At 38.8% G+C, this 27,312-nt stretch overlaps 1 protein-coding gene across 23 annotated transcripts in view; it reads right to left on the bottom strand.

Moving 5' to 3' along the window:
- The window catches only part of eif4g3 (eukaryotic translation initiation factor 4 gamma 3), a 201,987-nt gene that overhangs the window by 59,250 nt on the left and 115,425 nt on the right, over positions 1–27,312 (bottom strand). For 20 of the 23 annotated variants that reach the window (XM_033048034.1, XM_033048037.1, XM_033048035.1 and 17 more), the window contains 5 exons: positions 25,570–25,608; positions 22,901–23,686; positions 7,960–8,048; positions 3,866–4,103; positions 481–614 (listed from right to left, as the gene is read on the bottom strand). In XM_033048034.1, the coding sequence (XP_032903925.1) occupies positions 481–614; positions 3,866–4,103; positions 7,960–8,048; positions 22,901–23,686; positions 25,570–25,608 (1,286 nt within the window). The remainder of the gene's footprint in view (positions 1–480; positions 615–3,865; positions 4,104–7,959; positions 8,049–22,900; positions 23,687–25,569; positions 25,609–27,312) is intronic. The other 3 variants (XM_033048040.1, XM_033048045.1, XM_033048046.1) reach the window with 1 other exon arrangement.

Below are 27,312 nucleotides of genomic sequence, written 5' to 3'. Positions count from 1 at the left end.
TCAAACATGTGGTAAACAATTTCTGGGCATATTTCATCTAAATGCAAACTCAACACTTCGATTCCCAATAATTTAAAACCCTCAATAAATAAACACTGACATTGAAACCGCATTGGTGAATTTTTGATACAATTCCTTTGCATCACAACATGGTTTTGAGATTTCTAGAATATTTCCCACTACAATGACTCTAATATGGCAGGCTGGCATTTACACCCCATAAGCATACTTTCACACATGGATGAAGAGGATTAGTACACAACGTAAAGATTTTCACTATATCTCGGTACAAGAGACAAGAGACAATAAACTTAGTTTACTACAGGGAACACAAATGTTCAGACCACAACAGAAACCAAGTGTATTTTAGATTTGAAATTTACTTTAAAAAAAAAAGTGCTCCTCAATTCTGAAGGGCTTTTAGTTTAAAAAAAAAAACATAACTTTGCATAAATACTTTAGTTATAACAGTAAACCCACCTTATCAAGAACAACATCGCTGATCGCTGGCAGTCCATCTGGCTTCAGTGTACTAGCCGCTATGAACTGGAAACCAAGGAGAAATTCACGGTCATATCGCTTCTTTCCTTCTGGATTGATCAATTTCCACTGCTCTGGAATGATTCAAAACAAAATATACAAACAAAAAAACTCCATTTCTTGCCCAATTAAAAACTTTGTGGCCAAACAACTTTGAGCCATATAAATTATATTATTCAGACTTGAACTTACAAATAGAAAATCTTCAAAAAGAGATTACAGCTATCAGTCTTTTTCCCAAAGGATAAGTACAAATTTAAAAAAAGAAAATGCATCTGATTGAGCTTTGTTGTATTCAAACAGAGATCTGCATTGAAACTTCTATTCATATCTGAGAATCGTGCAATAGATTGTAGCATTTCAGAACCATAAGCAAGTAGTGAGTGAACCAAAACTAACGACTGATGTACATGACCTCGTCCTCATCAACCTACATGTGGCAGATGCAATAGATGGTAAAAGTTTCCAATCCAAACACACACTGAAGCTTTTCTCTGGAACTATAATGATGCTAAATTTATTCAGTACTACAAAACTGATCCTAATGTCTCAGTATGAATTTAATTTTCCATTTCGGTACATATGACAATTAAACACACTCAATTCCAATCTCACCCCTTTTGAACATGCAGCCCTCTGCTCCAATCCCAATATTGTCATCAAACTCACTGATGGGGCAGTGCCAGTGCAGTCCGGCAGACTGATGTCTATCATGCCGGGGCCAAGTATCATCTCTTGGACACCTCCTCATATCCACCTCTTGACCATGATTGCACCGATAAACATTAGGCTACCATCCCCTAAACCATCCAATCAGTCTAAAGAAGGGTTCCCACCCAAATGCTATTTGTTAATTTCCCTCCACAGATATTGCTTGATCCGTTGCGTTCCTCCAGCAATTTGTTCTTTATTCCAGGTTGCGTGAATAGGTAGCAAGGTCTAAAATTCCCCAGATTCTACAAAGGTTCCAGCAAATTGGAAAACCTCAAATGCAAAGCATCCTTCAAGAAAGGAGGGAGATAGAAAATGGGAAACTGCAGCCAGCAGAAAATGCTAAAATCCATTATAAAGCAAGATGGGTTATTTAGAACATCATAACGCAGATTTAAATGTGATAAAGTTTATGATAGAAATCTTGTTTGACAAATTAGATTCCTATGAGAGTGTTTGTCAGACTGGAGGCCTGTGACTAGTGGTGTGCCCCAGAGTTTGGTGTTGCTTGTCATCCATATCAATGATTTAGATGAAAATGCACAAGGCATGCTTATAAAGTTTGCAGATGATATTAAAATGGGTGGTATTGTGGACAGTTAAGATGATCATGAAGAATTGCAAAAAAGGATATTGTTCAGCTAGACAAGTGGTCCAAAGAATGGTAAATGGAGTTTAATTCAGATAAGTGTGCGGTGTTGCATTTTCGGAAATCAAACCAGGGCAGAACCTTCACAGAGAATGGTAGGGTCCTGGGGATCTAGGAGTATAAGTACAGAGTTCCATGAAAGTGGCATCAAAGGTACATAGGGCAGTGCTTCCATCAGGAAGGAAGGTCATTAATGAGGATGGATATCAGGAATACCATCCTGAAGATGGATATCAGGAAATGCAGTGACTTGTTTTGGCAGAATCACCATGCATAGCTCAGTGTCAAATGGTGCCATAGAAGAGTCAAGAGTGTTTTATGGTCATATGTCTCAGATAGAACAATGAAATTCTTACTTGCAGAGTAAGAACGTTTTTAAAATCTAAGAACAGAATAACATTCAAACAATTTTTCAAGTTGCAGGTCAGAACAGTTCAGGAATCAAAATGTCTATTGCAATGACACCAGTCCAGTATATGTTTCTTGTGGATATTTGGCCACATCTGACTGGAGCCAAGTTGATAAAGAAAATGGCGAGAGACCTAATTTCCTCACAGTGAAGAACTCCAAACTGGGAACATTGTTTTAGGATATGAGGTTGGTTGTTTAGGACTAGAGGATGAGATTTTTTTTTAATGTAAAACATTGCAAATCATTAGAATTGTCAATTTCAAGATGCTCTATCATTGTGTTTAAATGTAGTAGACAGATGCTAAGTAGAAATCAGCACCACCTGAACTATTTTTAATTTAAACAATGATGTATTAGGATTGCAAAGTGTTTGGGGTGCATGGTTGATCAGCTGGAAAGTAGCAAGGCAACCGGATTAGCATTGATCTGAATGAATGGTTGAGTCAGCCTAAAAGTCGACTGCTTCTGTATGTTTTACAGTCTTAACAGATAACCGGCACGTCTGAAACTTTTTAGAAAATGCTTTTCAAAAAGGTGTGTAAATCATTGGAGATCTTAATTTATCTCAATAATTGAGCTTTACCACCATAATGCAGCATTATATTCTAATAATTACATCATAGTTATCCAGCACAGAAACAGACCCTTCGGCCCAGCTTGCCCATGCCGACCGAGGTGCCCCATATACATTAGTCCCAACTGCCTGCATTTGGCCCATATCGCTCTAAACCATTCCTATCCATGTACCTGTCCAAATTACTTTTAAATGCTATTATAGTTTCTGCCTCAACCACCTCCTCTGGCAGCTCATTTCATAAACCCTGAGATTTCTATTAAATCTTTTCCCTTTCACCTTAAACCTATGGTCTCTGGTTCTTGATTTCCCTATTCTGGGTAAAAGTATCTACCCTATCTATTCCCCTCATGATTGTATATACCTCCATATGATCACCTCTCATTCTCCTACGATCCAAAGAAAACAATTCCAGCCTGTCTAACCTGTCACTATAGCTCAGGCCCTCACACATTGGCAACATTCTCGTAAATCTCATCCTGAGGATCTCAGGATCCTTTATCCTGGGACTTTGTTTGTAGTTCGAGACTCTACTGAGAGGTGACCCTAATATTCTCTGCCTACCCCATTCTGAATCTTCTACTTTTCCAACTGAACAACAATGGGGGGAAATCATGATTCCTCACACTCTCTGTATCAGATGATATTTGATACTATAATTTGTAAAGTATGTCACAAATGGTTACATGTGTAAATCACTGCCATCATACATATTATTGCTCAAATCAAAAACGGTTCAGGTACTGCTGATTTCCACTTAACACCTGACAATACTTACATCGTGTAGTTCAATTATTTCAGAATTGGAAAGACAATTAATTTTATTTACCAATCCATTTTTCTGCCAGAATATCTCACAAAATCATGTGCTACTGCAACTTAACAGTTCCGGGATTAATGACCTAAAATGAAATCTTTTCACAACCCATTGTAAATTGGCTTGGTATGAAGTAACAACATGGAACTAAAGCAAAATTTACCTTCTTTTAAGCCGCTCACCAAGCTCTCATCAGGGCTCTCTTTGGTGCTGGTCTCTGTGCTCTCACTTTCAGAAACAGTCTCCGAACCATTCTGTTCAGGTTCTATCTCCTGGTTCCCATTTTCTTCCACATCTGCATGACTTTTAATGTTCAAGTCTTTATCTAGATTTGCATCTGGAACTGTCTTATCTTGTTCAGCTTCTGGTTCAGTTTCAACTGCAAGCTCTTCAAGTTTAGGCTGAAGTATAAATGGACACGTTACCTCAAATATTTACTATCCCACAAAAAACACAACTAACACTTTTGGAGGAAATCATTCACCTTCATTGAGCCCTCTTTACATCCTATCACCCTTTTATGTTTATGCAAAACATGTTTTAGGATATTCACAGCAGAGACTGATTCGCATTTCAAGAGCCAAGCCCTTATTTTAAGCAAAAGTTCCTTTATAAAATCAGAAGGCAATGTTCTTTTTTTTGTCTGGTCTGCCACTTTATAATCTAGTTGACTGGGACCAATTGAACTATTTCCAACTAACTAATCATATAGACAGAAAGATGATTGTTTTTTTAAAAATTATTTTTAATAATTAGGACTGTCTTGTACAAATGAAATTTCTGCTTTGTGCAACCAGCCGGTAAATAGCTCTTTTTCAGTTATTTTCTGCACACATATTAAACTTATTTTCTAAGCATTAACCAGCATTATTTCATTTCCTTTAGAATTTTTTCTCAGCACAGAACATGACACTGAAATCAGAGCAACAAAATAAAAATTAGCATTTTACATTTTAAGATTCCACAGATATTTGGCAGGTAATGGCACCTTAAATGGCTTTTTACTAAATTAGAAAATATCTGATCCAATAATGTCTGCTAAATTTGGGCTTTTTTCTGAAATATTGAACAATCTCTACAGATTAGATTCCACTGGACAAAGAAAATTCAATCAGCACAAAAGCCACCACATGAAATCATACACAAAAATCTGCTTAACAAAAACAAGCGATCTCAATATAATGTGTAAATCAGTAAGAGCATTATTCTTGGGTATTTATCTCCAAATAAAAGACAAGACAGTTGAGCACATTAGTCTATAATCATACCGATTTCCCTCAGTTAATAAAGCATCTTTATAATGAAAAAAAAGGTGATAGCTTCCCAATATTTTATATGGAAAAATTTCAGTTTGCTACATAGCACGAAGAAGATGGTGATGCAAAATGTGGACAGATGATTTATGTTCGAGGTGGTAATGTATGAGAGGAAGATCAAAGCATTTCACTGACCCACAGATGCCAATCACTTTCAGAGCACGTTTGTTATGGTAAAAACTCATTGTCCTCTGAGCTGGGAATGCTCCCCGTGCTCTAGACATTGCCCAAGCAGCAATTCCCAAGTGGGCACTTCATGTTGGATATTATTCAAAAGATGGCAATGTGGCCTGACGGCAGTCTCTCGGATTTAGTCAGTCAATTAATGAAACAAGTAAAGATGTCTTAATGGTGCTGGTAACCAGTGTCTACCTGGCATTACTTGAATTGAAATTCTAGCAAGAAATGTATTCCTCATACATCATTTTAGTGAGAAAAACTATTGTTAAGTCACAAATCAGATTAAATAATAACATTTTCTAATATTAAAATTTTGGAAAGGCCCTACAACCCCCACAATTAAAATGTGGATTACGGAAATGTCGGAGACCCTATACTTAGAAAGAATTAGACTTGTCCTAATGGACAAACAAGATCTTTTCCATAACATTTGGGCTCCATTCATTAACTATCTGAAGGGATAGATTGGCACAGCACGAGGACCCAACTGAAACTTGAACTCAGGAACAGATTAAAAGCTATACTTTATAACCTACGAACCTATCTCCATTGACGTATTACAGGTAACCCATTCCACCTCCCTTGTTTTTGTGTTGTGTTTTTTTTTTTTTTTTCTTTCTTTTTTATTTGTAACTTTCTACCCTCTCTTTTTCCCTCTTTCTATAAAAAATAAAAACATTAGAAGCAGAAGTAATTGATAATGGAAAATTTTAATAATGTATGACTGATGTATATGAAACGTTTTTTTTACTATATGTAACTACATTTTATAATATGTCTACTTCTAATAAATAAATTTAAAAAAATAAAAAAAAATAATAACATTTTCTGAAACAAAGGTTTATTAAGTGAATGGCCACTAACCAGGGAGACCTTTATAGTTATAATTAATGTAAAATAAAACAAGTAAATAAAAGTTAATTCTGGAAAACGCTGGAGCCTGGCAGTAAATATTACACTTCATCTTAAAAGCAGTTCCTTTTCTACATTGTGAGCAAAGCAATGTAATCCATTTAATAGGGTGCCATATTAGACATTACTGCATAATAATCATGGTTTTGACAGTAATAACTTGGCATTAAGAGTGGATTAGGTAACTGGCAGAAAACTGAGTTGGATACATTTTTAACTCTGCAAACTGGAGCAGCGAAGTGACACAGGGATTATGATGGGGCATTATATTATTAATAACTTTAAGGGGCAGAATATTATGTAGTTACATTTGCTGACAGTACAAAGATTAATGCAAAAGCAAGCTGTGAGGACCCAAACTGCCTGCCAAGTGATATGGATAGAATAAATGAGTGAGCAAACATTTGACAGAATGAGCATAAAATGGGGATGTGGGAGATTATTTGCTTTGTTAACAACAGATGGCAAAATATTGTTTAAATGGTAAAAGGCTGCAGAATACTGTAGTGAGGGAATGAAAGATCTTGCTTTAATGTAGAGATAGCAAACAATTAGATGGATTATTGATCCCTATTGCAAAAGGGATGAAGCACAAAAGTAGGTAAGACCACACCCAAAGACTGATCCTCTTATTTGAGGGAGATATCTGGAGAAGCTTTACCAAGTTAATTCCTCTGAAATGGTCAAGTAAGTTTGGCCTATATGCATAAGAGTTTAGAAGAATGCAATGTGATTTTATTCTAAGATTCTGACATTACAGGATAGATGCAGACAGAATGTTTTCTGCAATGGAAGAAATCCAAAATTAGGAGACAGTGTCGCAGAAGGGGTAGCTAACCTGAGAGAGATGAGGGATTACTTCTGAGAAGATTATGAAACCTCAGAATTCTCCAAAAGCTGTGGAGGCTACAGTTAGGGCAACACAGATTTGTGGATAACAGGTGAATCAAGTGTTATGAGGGAAACTGACATTAATATTGGGATTTAGGTTATAATCAAATTAGCTATGAACTTAACAGTGGGGCTGAAGGGAGCAGTTGATCTGATCTTGCTCCGATCACTTGCGGTCTTATTTTTGTCTCTCCATTTAAGATAGCAGATAGGTAACACAATTGAGGTCATTGGAATAATAACCAAATGAGTTGGGATAGATATTTATGTCTGGTGAAGAAATCTTCAACATGAGAGCGCAATCTCTTAGATTAGTATAAATCATTTCAATTTTTCCATTACAAAGTGGAGGATTCATTCTTCCAAAGATTATGGAAGTAATGTAAATTGAAATTTTCAAGGCTGGGTTATTTCGGTCAGAGTAATTAAAGGAGTACTAATAAAGTTGGGTTAATGGTGATGAGATAATCGATCAGTATCTAAAAGAGAGTAGATTGGCTTGAAGGATGAAAGGTCTATTGTGGTTGCTAAATTTAAACATACGAAAACCCAATTTTAAACATTGTCTTAATATGTACCTGATGCAGTTTTGGTAATGTGGTGGTTAAATACATTGGTGAAGAAATCTTCAAGTACAATGAAAGATAGCATAAGGCTTTTTGAGATCACCACGCACTGTGGCTGTTCAACCAATAAGGCTACCTAGAAGGGAATATCTAAGATTCCAGCACCGTGGGTATTAATACTCTTTTCCTGCACTTCCAGTACCCACTGACATCAGTGGAAGATAAATAGGAACAGATTTCATGTCAACCGTTGCTTATGAAATAGTTCACATTAGTTAACAAAATGGGTAAATGCATGTTTCATTCTTAAGAGTTGATCCCAACACAAAAATGCATAGCAAAGTAAACCATCTCAATACATCAAATGATTAAGTGGATAAAGTAACCCTTACCTCTTCACTGATCTCTAACAAATCCTCATCAGGTTTGTTCCACTCTTTTGGATTCTTCTGCATCTTTGGTGCAGTAATAGGCATCTGGACTGTAATACAGGTTGAGGCCCATTACTTGCTTGGTTCAGCTTCAACAGCTTAAATCATTGGAATTAATTACACTACTGTTGTTTTGTATTCAAAGCAAAAATCTACATCAATCTGTATTCAAATATAGGATTATTCAAAATCCCTGGATGTCTAAGGTTTTAAGTGTTCGGCTAATTGCATTTGAGAAAAACCTAATTATTAATTAACATACATTAGAATGCTCCCATGAACAAAAGGCTAATATTATTGTATAAAATTGGACGTCAACATTTTAATGGGTCCAACACCAATTTTTCTTCAGTGTTTATGTTGATTTGACTGGAGAGTATTTATGTTTTCAAATGGATGCTAAATATGAATAAAAAGCTACTTAGTCAGCAAATGTACCAGAAAGTTTTTTGACCCTCCGAGGAAAAATAATTTTACATTTCCAAATCCTAGTCCTTCCAAGTGGACAGAAAATAAAGATTCTGTATTGGAAATTGTAAAAAATATGCTTGCCAAGTTCCTTGACAAATAATGGGCTGATTAGAAACCAATGTTTCCCAAGATAACAACTGTTTAGCTCTATGTATCCACATTTTCCAGGTTTCCATAACTCCATATAGAATGATCTGAAGTTCAGATGTAAGGAGTCTGATCTCTTGCTCCAGCTCCCCTCTGGGATTTAGCATGGGTTCCAGGGATATTCAGTTACTTAATGAACAGATAGCCCCTCAACTCCATAGGAGCCATGGATTATACATCTATAGTGGCCCATTCTATTGAATATGGTAGTTAAACTTCAGTAAATGGAAATTAAGAATGACAACCTGAAAGCATGGATTGCAGAGCTGCCAAGTTTTGTCAGAGCATTTCAGTATTCTAGTACTTGAAAATCAGTATTTTGGAGGAAATCAGTATTTTTACACTGTGCCATTTTGCTGAAAAAATATGTTTTTTTTTAAATGTGCGGTCATACCCATGAAGGAGTACAAGAATGCATAACTCTGCTACCAATTGACATGTCTTCTGCGCACCTTACGTGACAGTGCATTCATTGCCATCTCTTTGTATACTTCTGTTTACACGGCTGCTTCCTGTTTTAGCACCAGGTGATGATGTAGAAGCCATTTTGGAAGCCTCCCTCTCCCTCCTTCTTCTTTCCCTCCCTCCCTCCTTCCTTTTTTTCTCCCTCCCTCTCTTATTCCCTCACTCCCTCTCCTCTTCTCCCCGAACAGTCCGTGACCCATAGCGCTGTGGCCACAGCGCTGTTTAAACCTGTAGCGGGACAGGCAGATCAAAGCCTACAAAAATAATCATCCAGATCTTGAAATTTAAAATACTTTTAGATTTAATCTGCTATAATTTTTATAGTTACAATATGACATTTTTTAAGCAGCAAGATGAAACAGGAAGTCGGGCCGATTTAAAAAAAATCCGTATTTTACATAGCAAATCCATACATCCGTATTCTTATCGCATTTCCGTACAAAATACGGAAAATCTGTACTACTTGGCAGCTCTGGGGTTGTCATGAGAAAGGATTGGACAGACTATGCTTGAATCTGGTAGAGCTTATAAGAATGAAACAGAAACTGATTTCAGCACACAAGTTCTTGAAGGCAATGGCATGTTAAATGTAGAAAAAACACAGTTGCTCAGCTGGTAGAATACAAACATCTCAAGGATAATCAATGAAAACAGGATGAACCAAAGCTCAATTTTGAGTGTCATAGCAAAGGGTCTGAATACTTATGTAAATGTGATAGTTCAGTTATTTCTTTTCATTACTTTGCAAAAATTTCTAAACACCTGTTTTTGCTTCTTGATTCTAGGCTATTGTGTGTAGATTGGTGATTAAAAAAATGAATTTAATCCACTTTAAAATAAGGCTGTAACATAACAAAATGTGGAAAAAGTGAAGGGGTCTGAATACTTTCTGAATGCACTGTAGAACTAGCGTGAATGAGTGATAGGTGCTCAGTGTGGACTCGGCAGGCAGAAGGGCCTGTTTCCATGCTATTTTTCTATACTCAACCAGGGCATTTCCCTTGATGGAGAATCTGGAAGAGGATTCTTGGTGCAAATTAATTAATATTTAAGATAGGTGGGGCAATATTTTTCCTCAAAGGTGTAAGCGTTTGAACTTTCCACTGAAGGACAGTGGAAGCAGAGTCTTAAATATTATACGACACAGTTAGATGGAGTTATGGTATGCAAAGGTGAAAGATCACAGGAGTTAAACAAAAATATGAAGTTATGCTTACAATCAAATCAAACATGATCTTATAGAATGAGATTGCAAAAGGAGGGATGCAATGGTTGTAATTTGTATGTATGTTTGCACAAAAGGGTTTTTTGATAGAATCTGGTCTACTAAGTTTAATGTGTGTTATCAGCAGCAATAATAATAGAAGCAATGGATGGTACAGAGAGAATGTGTTTGAAAGAGCAAAATAATGTGTCCATTAAAGGCAGTTAAGCTCTTTTGTCTCTGCAATATATGTTGTAAAGTCTGTGAAATGTTATTAATCTGGCTGACTGGAACATGTTCAGTAACAGAGTATTTGAATATTTTGAAGGCTTCCTCAGAATTCTGATTTGCAATGAAATGGAAAAAAAAGCTCTGGAATTAAGCAGAAGTGCAAAATTAAGATTTAAGATCATGATCTCAGTCATAGATCTTGAGTGATGGTGCAAGTTTGAGGGGTTCGATTTCCATCAGCAGCTAGGTGTGTATCATATTCAATACATATATTTCAATAAAGCACATGACAAATGCTTAATATCAAATTTCTGACCCAAGCTAAATGACATCAAATTTGTTTACATAAATGAAAACATTATTGAAATTGTACTAAGGGTAGCTTGAAATGTCTGAACAGAATGATAGGATGCGTTTACATGAGTTTCCTGATCCCAATGTACCAAGGAAAGTAAATTATGAGCAGAGCCTGCGTATTATCCACTGTTAAGAGGAAAATCAAAATTTTCCACAACTTTGCAGGGCATCTGAAGAATGATTGGCAAAGTGCACACGAAATGTGAAACCAAAGCAAAGGAAATTGAAGCCATTAGCATAAAAAAGTCACAGCAACCCTATATTGAAAGTAGCAACCATGTTACCTGTGATGGGTAATTATACAATTAAGATTAAACAAGGTTTTTATACCTAACAGGCAAAAATGCAAAAACTATTTGATGAAATCATTAATAAAGTCCAGTAACAATGCCTCTGAGCTTTGTTTTCAAAGCGAGACAATATATCCTCCAACAGTCCCACTTAGACCACAACACCAGCTTATTTGTTTAAACAAAAATGAACAGATCCTCCAGTCCAGCAAATAAATTAAATCATGCTGGACCGAAGGGTGTTTTAAGACACACAAAGAGGCCAAAATGTGAAAAAACAGATTAATATTGCTATATATAGATTCTTAAAAATACTAAGAACTAACCTTGGGTTGAGAGGCTCATTACATGATCTACTACATCCTTTCCCTGTTATAATCAAAATGATCTGGATTTTTTCTTCAATGGATTAAGTGGTCACATTCGCAACAATTAAACCAACGGTTTGAGCACAAGCAATAAAATAGTTGAATATATATTTAATTTAACTGTCGATCTCTTTAAAAGAATACAATCTGATTAAATGTAGTTAGAAAAATTGCAACACCCCGTAAAGAATAAAAGCAGATTATAGTTCACTTTCTACATTAAGTTAATTGTTATGGTGTGGAATCCACTAGCTAGAGATTCTTAGACTGTATGGCATAAAACGCCTCTTTGAGTTCGAATGTCATGCTACTTGTTAATTCCAGGCCTTTGAATGCTTCACTAATAAACACACCACATTTGGAGTATTGTGGGCAGTTTACAAGAATGATCCCAGGGATAATTGTATTAATGTATGTTGAACATTTGATGGCTCTGGGCCTGTTCTAGGAGTTTAGATGGATGAGGGAGAATCTCATTGAAACCTACCGGATAATGAAACGCCTAGATGGAGTGGACATGGAAAGGCTGTTTCCAGTAATGGGAGAGTCTAAAACCAGAGTGCACAGCCTCAGAATAAAATGTTATTTCAGAATACAAATGAGGAGGAATTTATTTAACCAGATGGTGGTGGATCTGTGAAATTCTTTGCCACAGACGGCTGTGGAGGCTGTCATTGAGTATTTTTAAAGCAGGGATTGATAGCTTCTTGATTAGTAAGGATGTCAAAGGTTACAGGGATAAGGCAGGATAAAGGGGTTGAGTGGGAAAAATAAGATGAGCCATAATTGGGTAGACTCGATGGGCTGAATGGCCTAATTCTAGTCCTGTCTTATGATCTTATACAATTGATACAGCCACCGAATAGTTAAAGGATGCATGTCAACAAGTGCACCACTTCTGGAAAAAATATAAATTAAAAAAACTGCAACAAAGGGATTGGGGATCTAAATTTATATCCAATTTTAACCTTCGTACATCATAAAAAACATCCTATAAAGCATAAAATAAAAATCCTATAAAGTAGCAAAATACAGTAAGCGAAAATAAAAACACGGCAGATATTAGAAATCTGAAATAAAAACAGAATAAGCTGGAAACAGTCAGCATGTCCATCAGCATCTGTGGAAGGAAACATAACATTTCAGGTTTGGAACCCCTTAGCTGAGTGTTTCTATGCTTTTCTGTTTTTATAGCAAGATATCTTAACTTTCATATGCATATTAAACCATACATTCTTCAGTAACTCAAAGCCACCTCATAGCAAAATATTTAAGGCTTCACTGTTGCCTTTAATATTTTGCTGGGTAGCAGGAATTATGTTTCCCTGCCCAGGGTGTCTAGAACCTGGATTTTGTTCTTATAATCAGGGGTCACCCAATTATCAGGGAGTTAAGAATATTTGTCACCCAGCAGGCGTTCAATTATTTATGGAGGGCGTCTTCGGAGGTTCGTTATTGAATTTATTCAAAACAGAGATCGATAGATTTTTAGCTATTAACAGAATTGTGGGTTATGGGGTTAGTGTGGAAAAGTGGCCCTTAGGTTAACCATCATCTATAATCTCACCAAAGCGCAGAGCATGCACAAAGGGCTGAAGATATCTGCTTCTATTTCTTACATCCTTTCTGCTTATATATGTTGGAATGAGTTGCAAGAATTGGTATCTCAGAATATATTTTTGGCAAAATGGAAAAAGAACCACAATTAGTCCTTTCTCACATCAGGTGAAGCGGAAATCTAAGCAGGCAGATTAACGTTAAAAATTCCAGCAACAGAATTTAGATAATGCATCCAAACACATATCGGAAAGTGCAGCATGTAACAGCTTCATCAAATATTGTAGCTGTTAAGAAAGTGACAAAACATCACCCTTTAGTTCAGTATTCCTTAACTGGTTTGATATTCTGTTGCGGCGAGCCGAGCCACTTTGGTCTCGAACCGTCGTTCGTCGAGCTCGAGCACTCGCGTGGACCTGGCGTGATCTGGGCCAACGAATCAACGCCGACCTGGTTGGTCAGCTGGTGGGGTGCAGCGGACGACAGAGCTAGTCTTCACTTCAGTCAACACATTAACACACACACACCATGCCCTTTTGTACTAATTGTTGAACTGAGTGTTCAAATATTAAACAGAGTTTACACAACACGTGTAACTCTTCAGTGGCGAGCCAGACGATCCAAAATGGCCTCTTTTGGATTTCATCATGCCTGGAGGAGATAACCCAGATCAGCAGAACGCAGTTTCACTCAAACTGCCCACCTTCTGGACATCACAGCCCCAAGTGTGGCTTGAACAGGCTGAAGCCCAATTCCACATCCGCCAGATAACTGCCGACGACACCAAGTACTACTCCGTGGTCAGTGCACTGGGCCAGGAAACTGCCGGGCGCCTCATCGATTACCTTCACCAGCCACCAGCCGACAACAAGTACGATGGGATCAAGACGTTCCTCAAGGACACATTCGGTCTCAGCCGCCGTGACAGGATGGCAAAACCCCTGCATATGGATGGCCTAGGCAACCGTGCTCATGAATTAAATGTGCGCCCTGATGGATGGACGCAAGACCTGCCACCTTTTCGAACAGGTCTTCCTCGAGCAAATGCCTGAGGACATCCGCCTGCTCCTCGTGGATGACGATTTCACTGACCCCGACGGCTGGCAACCCGTGCAGACGTGCTGTGGCAGGCCAAACAGCAGGGTGGAGCCACCATCAATCAGGTGGCGGCTGTGCCTCAGCATGTCATACGGGTGGTCCCAGCCTCCACGGAAGGAGCGGGAGTGACGTCGGCCACGAACGGCGCCAGCAAGGACAAGTGGTGCAACTACCACCAAAGGTGGGGCTACAGGGCCCGCCGATGCCGACCACCCTGCACGCATCTGGGAAATGCCTTGGTGGTGGCACCTGTGGCCGGCCAAAAGCATCGCCTCCTCTACACCTGGGATCGTCATTCGGGGCGGCGTTTTCTCATTGACACAGGAGCGGAGGTCAGTGTTTTGCCCCCCCTCAGGCACACACACTCGTTCCGGAAAGAAGTGGCCTCCCATGACCGCTGCCAACAGCAACATCAGAACATACGGAGTCCACACGATCCCGTTCAACTTCAACTCCTGTCGCTTCAAGTGGACCTTTACCATCGCCGACTTCTCACAACCGCTGCTGGGCGCTGGCTTCCTCCGGGTTGACGTGAAAGGACGACGTCTCGTTAATTCTGAGACGTTCGAGTCGATCGCCTTGCACCACGCCGAATTGACTACACCCCACCTGGGCTCGGTGACCTCAAACAGCCCGTGGGCATCCCCATGTCACATGGTCCTCAATGCGTCTAGGGGCTGGAGACCCTGTGGGGACTAGCGCAATCTCAACGACGTCACATCGGTCGACCGGTACTCTTGTCCCTCACATCCAGGACTTCACGGTAAACCTGGACGGTGACAAAGTATTTTCCGAGATCAACCTGGTACGTGGTGACTACCACCAGGACGACATCCCCAAGATGGCCCTCATCACCCTGTTCGGACTCTTCGAGTTCCTGCGCATGCCTTTCGGCCTCAAGAACGCCACCCAAGCCTTCCAACGGCGCATGGACATGATTGGCCGCAGGCTGGACCATGTTCATCTACCTCGACTACATCCTCGTCGCCAGCTGCTCTCGCCAGGAACACCGCGCACACCTCCGGCAACTCTGCCAGAGGCTCAACGAGCATGGCCTGGCCATCAACCTTGCCAAGTGTTAGTTTAGCCTCACTTCCATCAACTTCCTCGGCCACCACATCAACCAGCACGGTGCGGTCCCGGTCAAAGTCGAGGCCATTCGCAAGTTTGCCAAAACCTCGGCCAAGCTGGTGTACGGTGCCCCGATTACGGTCCCAGGGCACTTCATCCCGGTGGCACGTGGACATCAAGAACCGCCCAAGACCATGCTGACGTGCCTCCCTGAGAAGGTGGGCACGCTTTATCCAGTCCCATCGTCCCGACTTGGTCTCACGACCACGCACGTCCCACATGGCCTCCAGAATTTCCTTCGCCGAGATTCCCACCATACACCACTGCAAAAGCCTTACGAGGGACCCTTCAGAGTACTGCAAAACGACACCATGGCTTTCATCGACATAGGCGGCAGACATGAGACTGTCTCTGTGGACTGTCTTAAGCCGGCACACCAAGAGATTGACCAACCAGTGCAGGTGGCACAACCCCACCGCAGAGGGCGTCCACCATAAGGACCAAACCCGCCCTCAACTCAACCAGCTGCAACCCCGAACATGGGACATGTACACAAGATCAGGCCGTCTCACTCGATAGCCTAACCGCCTCCAATACTCTGGTTTTGGGGTGGGTTTGGTGGCAGGTCGAGCCACTTTGGTCTCGAACCGTCGTTCGTCGAGCTCGAGCACTCGCGTGGACCTGGTGAGATCTGGGCCGGACAATCAACGCCGAACTGGGTGGCCAGCTGGCGGGGTGCAGCGGACGATGTAGCTAGTCTTCACTTCACAGCCAATACGTTAACACACACACCATGCCCTTTTGTACTAATTGTTGAACTGAGTGTTTAAATATTAAACTGAGCGTTTATGCAACACGTGAACCTCTTCACTTCACAAAATAAAAAATGGTATTGGGAAACTATTCTCCTGGCCTGGTACAAAATTCTAGTGACTCAGAAGTCTGAGGCTTCTGCCAATGCTATCAAATGTGGACATTGCACAGTTCCGGTGATATTCAGAATGACAAATTTGTCAGTTCACTTCACCAGTAGACTTGTAGAGCATAGAATTGCACAGCACAAGAACAGGCCCTTCGGCCCATAATGCCCGTGCCAAACTGAGGCCAAGACCATCTCTTATCCACCCAAGCATAATCCATAATCTCTCCATTCCTTGCATATCTTGAGATCTATCCAAAAGCCTCTTAAATGCCACTACTATATCTGCCTCAACCACCAACCCTGGCAGCATGTTCCAAGCACTCACTATCTCTGTGCAAAAAGGTTTCATCGCACATCTCCTTTGAACTTTGCCCCTCTCATCTTAAAGCCATGCCCTCTAGTATTTGACATTTCCTTCCTGGGAAAAAGGTGCAGACCGTCTACCCTATCTGTGCCTCTCATAATTTGACACACTTCTATCAGGTCACCCTGCAACCTCCAGAGAAAACAACCCAAATCTATCCAACCTCTCCCTATAGTTTATATCCCCTAATCCAGGCAACATTCTGGTAAAACTCCTCAGCAACCCTATCCGAAGCCTCCACATCCTTCCAGAACTACACACAATATTACAAATGTAGACTAACCAATCTCCTAAAAAGCTGCATCATGACATCCTGATTCTCATGCTCAATGCCTCTACCCATGAAGGCAAGCATAGCATATGCTGACTTTACCACTCATCTACCTGTGTTGCCACTTTCAGGAAGATATGGACTTGGACCCTAAGTTTCCTCTGTACGTCAATGCTATTGAGGGTCATGTCAATAACGGTATATTTTGCCTTTACATTTACACTCCCAATGTGCAGCACCTTGCACATGCTGTGATTAAACTCCATTGGTCATTACTTCGCCCATTTCTGTAGCTGATCTTAATTTTGTTGTACACCTTGACAGCCTTTCTCAGTCTGCGACCCAAGCAATCTTCGCGACTCCATGTAGAATCCAGCAATGGAGTTGCACCTTGCTAACTCCCTGGCATTTGTGTCAAGAAATTGTCTGATTCAAGATACAAAACTACATTCATTTCAATGGAGACTAGATATAAAGTAAAGGCAAATTTGTTTTCTTTTCATTATTTGATTTAATTTAACATTTTCAATTATGTTGAATTTATTTAACTCTTTATTTTGTTTCAAACGTCTCAATTGTTAAAAATCCTCCAGCACTTTTACACCTGGCAAAGTGTTTTATGTGATAATACTTCTGAAATCTAATCACTGTAATAGAAATAAATGGTAGCCAATTTATGCAAGGCAAGCTTTAACCACATGTAATGTGATAGCATAAGCATAATTTGTCTCTCAGTGATGTTGGTTAAACAATAAATATTGATCAAGTTATGGGAATGACCACATTAAGTGCTTTGAAATACTGTAGTGTCATGGGATCATTTCTGGCTACCAGAAAAAAAACGGAACTTTGGTTCCAAATGTCATTGGACTGAAATCTGAACCCACAACTCTGACGAGGCCAAAGCGCAACCAACTATGCCACAACTGACACAACATACTAATCTAGTAATGACACCATTTCTAAAGTCCTAAACATAGATAAACTATAAATTGAGGGAATGAGGTTAAAATAACTGGGCACCGTGACAGCAGTGCTTTGACATGAATACCATACCGAGAACTAAACATCCAATTCAACACCATTGGTATTTCATCTTTTAATGATGCTACTTTGAGAGCATCAAATCACTTTCACAATCGAAAAGTAGTTCTCAACAGTCACAAAAAAAGCAATTAAATCAACCAGTTTTGAAGCATATTTTACCTTCAACTAATACTCAAGAAATTGAATGTATGAAATTGGAGAGCAAAGAATAGATGAAATCCATACAAACAACTCCATTAATAGTTCTTCTCAAATATGTCTTAAGTATATTACGATACAATGTTGCCACCTATTAAATTTTTATAAGATAATATCAACCCCCATCATACTTGCAGATGCATCTCGAATCAAACATTTAATACTGATTCAATACAGTAAATCCACTAACCTGCACATGCAGTTTATATCAAATAAAACTAAATCTCAAGATATCTGATGGCCGTTACATACATTCAGCTATTTGAAAATTGCAATGCAATTTCGACAATATGGTATCTGTATAAAATCAAAGATAAAATCACAAATCTCTTACACATGAAATAAAACAACTATTCATTACCCAATTGCTGAAACTGGCTGCAAGCTCCATTGTGTCATAGAAAACAATGACGAAGTATAGATCAATTTTTAACTAAATCAAGGTGGTACATAACAGGATCTCCCTTGCTTCAACAAAACAGCTAAGTGCACTATCACAATGGCATGCAACTTTAGAGATGAAGGTACTATGTTTGCAAAAGAAAAACATAAATTTTGTTGGGCTGGTGGTAATTCCATTCCACTATGACCCTGCTGAGAGGAAAAAACACATCATCTGGAATGAAAAGAAAACAATAAACAATTTCAAAAATCAAATACAACACAACTGGGATAAACTACTTGGTGCTTCTCTTCAGCCAAATTTAGAACTTTAGACTTGAGATACAGCTTAGAAACAGGCCCTTTGGCCGACCAAGCCTGCGCCAACCAGTAATCACCCCATACACTAGGGACAATTTATAATCTGTACTGGCCAATTAACATACAAACTTGCAGACACAGGGAGAACGTACAAAATCATAGTCAGGATCGAACCCGGGTCTCTGACGCTGTGAGGCAACAACTCTACCGCTGTGCCATTGTGCCACCCTCATGCATTAAATTTTATCTGTGGTACAGATTGCTTGTCTGAATGGATATCTTCCAGTATTCACAACTCTCCAAATGAGTGTATTTGTAAATCACTATTTCAATTATCCATGCAGAGCACCTTGACCACCAACATCGTTTAACTCTTAGGCTTGAATCACACCTTATCGGACCAAACACATTGTGTTATAAATTCAATATTCATGCACTTTGCCTCGGCTGCTAAGCTATTTGGGACACAGCAACTAAGAATAAAATTATTAATTGGAAAACCACACCATTAAACAAATTTGTAACCAAACTAAAGTGGCATACATGGCTAAAATATATCCAGATATATTCACTGATTTTATTCTACCACTTTCTTTGCCAATTCTATAATTTTTCCCCCGATTTACTTGCCATCATCTTCTTATTTAACTGGGCAATCAAGTCCAGGTTGGGGAATGTCCTGAAACACCTTATTTCAAAGGTAGACAAAAGCGCTGGAGAAACTCAGCGGGTGCAGCAGCTGAAGAAGGGTTTCGGCCCGAAACGGTGCTATTTCCTTCGTCCATAAATGCTGCTGCACCTGCTGAGTTTCTTCAGCACTTTTGTTTACCTTCGATTTTCCAGCATCTGCAGTTCCTTCTTAAACACCTTATTTCAAAGAATGATTAAGAGTATGGCTGCAAAGCAATGTCTGAAATATGCGCTCCTTCCCTTCCACACCCATTCTTTTCCAAGTATTTTGCAAAAGGACAAAATCTCATCCCAATGAAAGTTTTATTGTTGCACACACAAGAGAGATATAACAAAAAACTGTTTTGTGTGCTATCCAGACCACTCATACCATACACAAATACAATTATGCCTATCTTTTCATCCCCATGAAGAAATCTTTCATTTTAAGTTAATTGAATGCTGGATCCGTTTACTCCTATCCTATCTACTGTAATCTCTAATATCTCTCAGTATTTACTGCAGTAAAACTCAGATAATCCACAATTTGACTTCTCAATAATTTCAATGGTTTGACATGTGGCTCACTCCATCTACAAGTTTGCAGATTACACCATTGTGGTGGGTCAGATCACGAGCAAGGACAAGATGGAAAGCACACAGGAAAAAAAGAATTTACTAGCATGCCGTCAGGATAACAACCTCTCCCACAATGTCTGCAATACAAAAGAGCTAGTTATTTTCAAGAAGCATGGTGGGGTCCTTGCTCCAATCAGCATCAATGGTGCCCAAATGGAAATGTTCGAGAGCTTCAAGTACCTTGGTGTTAATACTATCACCGATCTGTCCTGGACCAACCACATTGTAGCGACAACTAAGGCAGCATACCAATGTCTTTGCTTCGTTAGGAGACTCAGAAATTCTCCAATTACTTTAACAAGCTTCTAAATGCCCCATAGATAGAATACTGTCAGGTTGCATCACAGCTTGGTTTGCGAACAACTCTACCCAATGCCACAAGACTTGTGGATGAAGGCCAGTCTTCACACAGACCAGATTCACCACCATTGCCTCCAACTACACTTCACATTGCCTCAGAAAATACTTGTCCCACCCTACTCATTCCTTCATCTCCCTGCTTCCATCAGGCTGTAGATGCAGAAGCTTGAAAGCATGCATCTCCAGACCCAGGAATAACTTCTTCCCCTCTATTACCAGTTTTCTGTACAGTCCTTGCATAAGCTCGGGTAACGTTCTATTCACTTCAATTGCATTGCGGATATTGAACTTTGTCTATGGAACTGATGCTCCACAATGCTGAAAATGATATTCCGCACTCTGTACCTTTCATTTTGCTCTACCGATTGTACTAGAGTTTGACTTGATTGTATTATGTATCACTGATCAGCTTGAATAGTATGAAAAACAAACTGTTTCACTGTCCCTTGGTAAATCAGGAAAATAATAAACCTAACCCAAATAAGGCCACCCCTTAGCCTCCAACACAAAAAATGAAAAAAAATCCCAGCATATCCAATCTCTCCCTGTCCAATCCCACTTACTGTTTTAAGTCCCGCCTGGTTTGACATATGAAAATGCAACACCTCACACTTGTCAGAGTTCAATTCCATTTGCCATTCCGTGGCCCACTTTCCCAACTGATCTGGATCTTCTTATGAACTTAGAAATCCTTAGTCACTGTCCACTATACTACCCATCGTGCTGTCATCTGCAAATTTACAAATGATGATGACTACTTTGTCATCCAAATGTATATTATAAACAGCAATGGACTCAGCAATAATCATTGAGGTACACCACTGATCACAAGCTTCCACTCAAAAAAGCAACCCTCCACAACTACCCTTTGACTCCTTCCCCCATGCCAATTTTGAATCCAATTGGCTAGCTCACCATGGATTCCATGTAATCTAACATTTTGGTCAAGCCGACCGTCCAAATGCCTTGTCAAAGGCCATGTAGACAATGTTTACTGTCCTTCTTACCTTAAATAAAGGTACAACATTAACAATGCTCCAGTCTTCCAGAACTCCACCTCTTTATTTTTGCTATTTGTTGCATTCTGGCTGCATATAAAATCCAAAACACCATTTTCCTATTTTTCCATCTGCCATTGCAAGATATTACTTATTTTTATCCCTGCTCTCTTCCTCCATATCTTCCAGCAGCTTTCTATTGATCTTTTTTCCTGCTGACGTGCATCAGTTGTCATACATTTTAAAACACTGATTAATTAAGGATTTAAGAATTAGCCTAGTTTTTGCAATTTGATCAAGTATGGCCGTGATGTCAGATATAACCAATAATACATTATTTTAGATCCAACTGAAAATCTTCTCATACAAGAGTACGGGTTTATGAACAACTTTAATCTTTTACTTCCACATGGGCTACGCATCTTAAAGTGAAACCTCAGGACTATAAACCACTGAGAAGACCAGCATGGTTCACATACCGTCACATAACCATGTATACTCAAATCACTGTGATCGACAGCGAGAGCTCGGAACCCACTATGGTGATATTTATCTTGTCTGAGCACTGTAACCAATTACATTGTGAATTTGTTCTAAATTCAAGATGAACAAAGTTAATTCAGAAAATAGCCAAAACTTTCATGAGATTGAAGACTGGATATGAAATGAAAACACACCTCTTAAAATATCTTGTCATCTTCCAACTCTCAAGATACTGGTACCTCAGCTTTAATTGCCATTAGTAATTATAATCATTGTTTCCATATACAATTGAGTTAAAATCATCAGCTGCTATTTCAGATAAGGAATTACATAGCTCTGCCTGATTCTACTCTCATATATTTGGAAAAATGTACTGTGCAATCATTAAAGAGCCATTACTAATTCCCTTCCCTCTGGGACAAACAATTTGAGTCCAACTTTGAATCTTAAAATCTTAGGAACATTTAGTTAAATCAGAACAGATCAAAGACTGAACCAGGAACTTTTGTGATCTACATGTCCCCTTTAGTTATTAGACAAACCGATTTTACAGTTGAAAGTTTTTGAAAGCAATTCCTTCCCTGCCTGGTGTTAAAAAAATCAGTTTTCATTGGCACTCAGTATATAGCCATCTTTGTATCAGTTTTGGTTTTCTGTTGGAATGGGAGACAAAACCACTATTGGAATAATGAACAGAATAATACAAACATTGTAACTGGATCACTATGGCAATAACAGAATGGGAGTCTGAATGCAATGAAAGCAAAACTAAAACTATTTGAAATCTGCCACAGCAGTGACACGGTATACAAGCAGTGAAGATTTCAAAATCATTCTTAACTGGAATGCACAAATAGAAAATTGTGAAGAAAATACAAAAACAATTTTCATATCCAAGAGACACTTGATTTTTTCGCAACGTTACACTACAACAATTTTTAACATAGAGAACTGAAATAATGCAGACAGTCTTATTTAATGGAAACCTACCATGCACAATCTCAGGGCTTTTTTGGGAGTTTAGTTGTTGTGATTCATTTTCCTCTACCTCTTTCTCCTCAACTTCCACAGATTCCTTGCTTTCCACATCTTCATCTTTGTCATCATTGATAGGAGCTTCCTCACTGTCCTCTTCCTCTGCTGCAACCTCCAGATTGGTTGATAAAACAACGGGAGAAAGTGTAATCTCTGCCTCCGTTTCTGTCCTAAGATTATCTTCAATCTCTACATTAGCTGGCAATGAAAAATCTGGTGAAACACTTTCTAGAGTGCTTGGTGTTATTTCCTGTGCGGCAATGCCATTCACGTCTGTAGTCGTGATAATAGTACAAGGTACCGTGGTTTCATCAAATTGAGCAACAATTGTTTCTTCAGGTAGATCTTCGATATCCTCCTCTTTTTGTTTATCATCTTCTGCTTCTTTGTGCAAATGTACAGTCAATGTAAGTTTCTTCTCCTCATTGGAATTGGATGTTTCAGATTTGTCAGCACAATCCATCGTTGGGCAAATAGCATTACTGGAAACATTTTCCACCAAAGCTCCCTCTTCTTCTGGCTCCTCCCCTTCTACCATTTCTTCCTCCTCCTCCTCCTCTTCTTCCTCCTCCTCCACCTCCTCCTCCTCTTCCACCTCCACCTCCACCTCCTCCTCTTCTGCCACCTGTAAAGGAACTGGATCAGGTGGTTCTCCATCAATCTCTTTCTTTTCTTCAACTATTTCCGATCTAACATCTGGGGTAGAACTTTTCACTGGTGGTTCCGGCATTGGTTTTTCTTCTGTGTGAGCAAAACAAGGTATTCTATTTCAGTGAACATACTATTTTTGTTTCACACAAAGTTTGTAACATTAAAAAAATAAATAAAAACAGAACAATTAGAAGTCACCCATTAGCATTCTTGCCAAAACTAACTGTCCATAGCTGTGCATGGTTAAAACTTAATTGTCATTTGTTAATCCGGATCAAACCATATTTGGGAAGAGGAAATATTTAGATTTTTTTAAAGTTTGTCATATAATAACACCATTCTTAATGTAGCCTGAACTGCATTTTTAATTATGTCAACTTACATCCATATATTTGTGTTTAAAATACAAAAGTTAGAAAAGGAAATTAATTGTTCTGTCATCTATCAAAATCCTTTTTGAAAGCAAACAGGACAAGTCAAGACTTGAGCTGCAATAAAGATTATTATCAATTCTTCATAACTGGCTCGTGATTTATCTTCAAAGTATAAAATGAGGCATTAGGTAATTGGCTGGCTTAAGCCAAGTAAAATAATTATTAATTGCACAGTATCAGGTAGAAGTGAGAAAGTATGGCAATCTTAATATTACACAAAGCACAATTTACTAATTTTAAACATGTGGTTTTCATTTTTATTGGATTGGAAAATGTTATTAATAGATCCAGATTTTCCTGCAAGCTGTGAGCCACCGTGATTTTGCCTTACAAGTCATGCAACTTATGTAAAATGTGATGTGACTATAAAAATGACCAGGTACTGCAAACCATTAAATTGGAAACACAGCAAATGATTTAAATTATATAGTAAACATTAAGGAACACTAGATATATCCAACATTTTTTAATGATCCAACAGGTATAACTTGCTCCACTATACCCACTGATTGGCGTCATTGGTGCTCTTCACATAATAAATCATCTTTGGTGCTGTACCGCAGTGTCATAAACTAAATTGACACAAAATCCAAATATGGCATATGAGGTGGGGTGATTAAAAAGCTCCGAGAAACAGATAGGTTTTATGCAGGGCTCTAAAAAGAGAGGTGAAATAGGCAAGATGAGTTCAGAAAGCTTTGGTTTTACTTAGGTGAAGGTCAAGATCAAGGTTGAAGTCTGAAGAAGGTCTCGACCCGAAAAGTCACCCATTCCTTTTCTCCGGAGATGCTACCAGACCCGCTGAGTTACTCTAGCCTTTTGTGTCTATCTTCTGCAGATTCTATTCCTTCAAAGTTCACTTCCCTTACCTAACTTCATAACAACAAACGCGAGCACATTACATTCGGATTTGCATACAATGTTTCTGCAGGAACTGAAAGATACTAGGAGGAGATGGAGCAGTCCAAAACCAGGGGGGGGGAAAATAAACAGGAGGATGAGAAAGCTATAGAAATCATGAAGGGGGGGGCAAGGAACATGCAAGGCAAGTTTTTTTTTAAATGAGTAGAGTGGTAGATGCCTGGAACAAGCTACCAGAGGAGGTGGTAGAAGCAGATATATTAGCAATACCTGAAACGCATTTAGACAGAGGCACAAACATTCAGAGAGTAGAGAAGGACGGCGCAAACACAATAGGCTGAAATCCTGTTTTGTATGCTGTTCTATGTTCCATGAATATCGTATCACACAGCAAAATTTAAACCAAAGGATTGAAAGTATGAAGGACTTGTGAATACATTTCCAAAAAGCATAATATAATTGCTGAAACCAAACCTGTGCTTTCCGTAATGCAACACTAAATTTTATGAATGATGATATATTTCTAATTTCATTATTCAATAGGCAGAAGAAATTGCTACTTCTCTTCACATAATCACTGAAATATCCCTTCTTCATAAGTGCAAACTTGACGTTGCACAGAAGTTAAATATATTATTTTGTTTTATTTTGCAGTAAATTCTTAATTTAGTTCCATACCTGGTTTCAGTTTTGTAATAGCAGCTTCAGTTCGCTCCACTGAAATAAATAGAAACATTTTATGGCATGTACCATGCCTGAACTTGTAATTATAGGAATTCTACTTTGTATTTAAGTTTATTGGTCCTTATTGGTCCTTATTGAGAAAACATTGCATATGCAAGTGCAGATATTTAAAACAGTAAATTAAAAATACTTCAATTACACCAAATTTTCAAAGAAAACTACTTGTTATGTATGTCTGTTGAAAGCAAATCAAAACGTCCATAATTTTCCCCAGAAATCTAAGACTACCTTTCCCTGGTAGTAAGCAGCTATTTAAAAAAAATCGGTGTAATGTTTCCTTACTCTATGAACAACAAACCTTGCATCATTCACTTACTATTTTGAAATCATAATGCTTTATTTATTTTTTTATCTTTGAGTTCGCTGGATACTTTCAAGAGAGAGCCAGATAGGGCTCTTAAAGATGGTGGAGTCAGGGGATATGAGGAGAAGGCGGGAACGGGTACTGATTGTGGATGATCAGCCATGATCACATTGAATGGCGGTGCTGGCTCGAAGGGCCGAATGCCTACTGCACCTATTGTCTATAATTCAAATTAATGGCTAATACAATTTTAAATTAATGAATAAAATCATTTAAATATGTAAAATAAGCTGCTAAATTCAAGAATCTAGATCAAACCAGTATTGTTCATAAACAAAATACAATCATTTGATTCGAGCCAATTTAAAGCACTTTCGGTGGGGTCAGTCTCAGGGTTTGCTCAATTTTGGTGGCCACTGGAGATAAACACTTCTTGGTTCATGTTTTATTGGCAGCCCTGCTGAAGCCACCACACTTCACTCTAATACTTTCAATTATGGGCAGATTTGGAGCACTGAGGTACCAATTCCCTCAAAATAATCTTTGTTAAATAAGTGAAATGCAAAACTGCAATAGGAAAGGAACGATAATCATGTTCCAAACAAAATAATAACCCTGTACTGCTAATTTCTTGATCAGGAGAATTTCATGACATTCCAGTGTGAAAGCTTTGTCCTGTGACAAATCAGCTCTAATTTCACCACAGTAATTATCTTAAATGCTTTAACAGAGGTTCCACTTGGTTTATGTGTTCTTTTTGTTACAGTTTATAAAAATGTGATTAATTTTATCATATTACCTCTACAGTTCTTTCTGAAAAACTACAAATGGCACTCTCATAAATCAGACAAAATGTGCAGATTGTCATATTCTGAAAAAATCTGCCATTGAAGATCATATAAACCAACATGAGAACAGGATATAACTTACTGGCAACACAATCCCTTCTATGTTAAATCTATGCATTTGAAAATTATGAAGGCTAATAGTTGATGCTAGTTCACTAGGAGCTGCCAAACGAATGAAGGAAGTGTTAATACCTCGCAATTATTATTCTGAGATACCCTTGCATGATGCCTAACCATATAACCATATAACAATTACAGCACGGAAACAGGCCATCTCGACCCCTCTAGTCCGTGCCGAACACATAATCTCCCCTAGTCCCATATACCTGCGCTCAGACCATAACCCTCCATTCCTTTCCCATCCATATAACTATCCAATTTATTTTTAAATGATAAAAACGAACCTGCCTCCACCACCTTCACTGGAAGCTCATTCCACACAGCTACCACTCTCTGAGTAAAGAAGTTCCCCCTCATGTTACCCCTAAACTTCAGTCCCTTAATTCTCAAGTCATGTCCCCTTGT

Source organism: Amblyraja radiata, chromosome 31 (genome assembly GCF_010909765.2).
Source record: "Amblyraja radiata isolate CabotCenter1 chromosome 31, sAmbRad1.1.pri, whole genome shotgun sequence".
In the NCBI taxonomy this organism is placed as follows: Eukaryota; Metazoa; Chordata; class Chondrichthyes; order Rajiformes; family Rajidae; genus Amblyraja; species Amblyraja radiata.
Note: the sequence above shows the minus strand (reverse complement) of the source record. Positions and strands in the feature narration are given on the sequence as shown.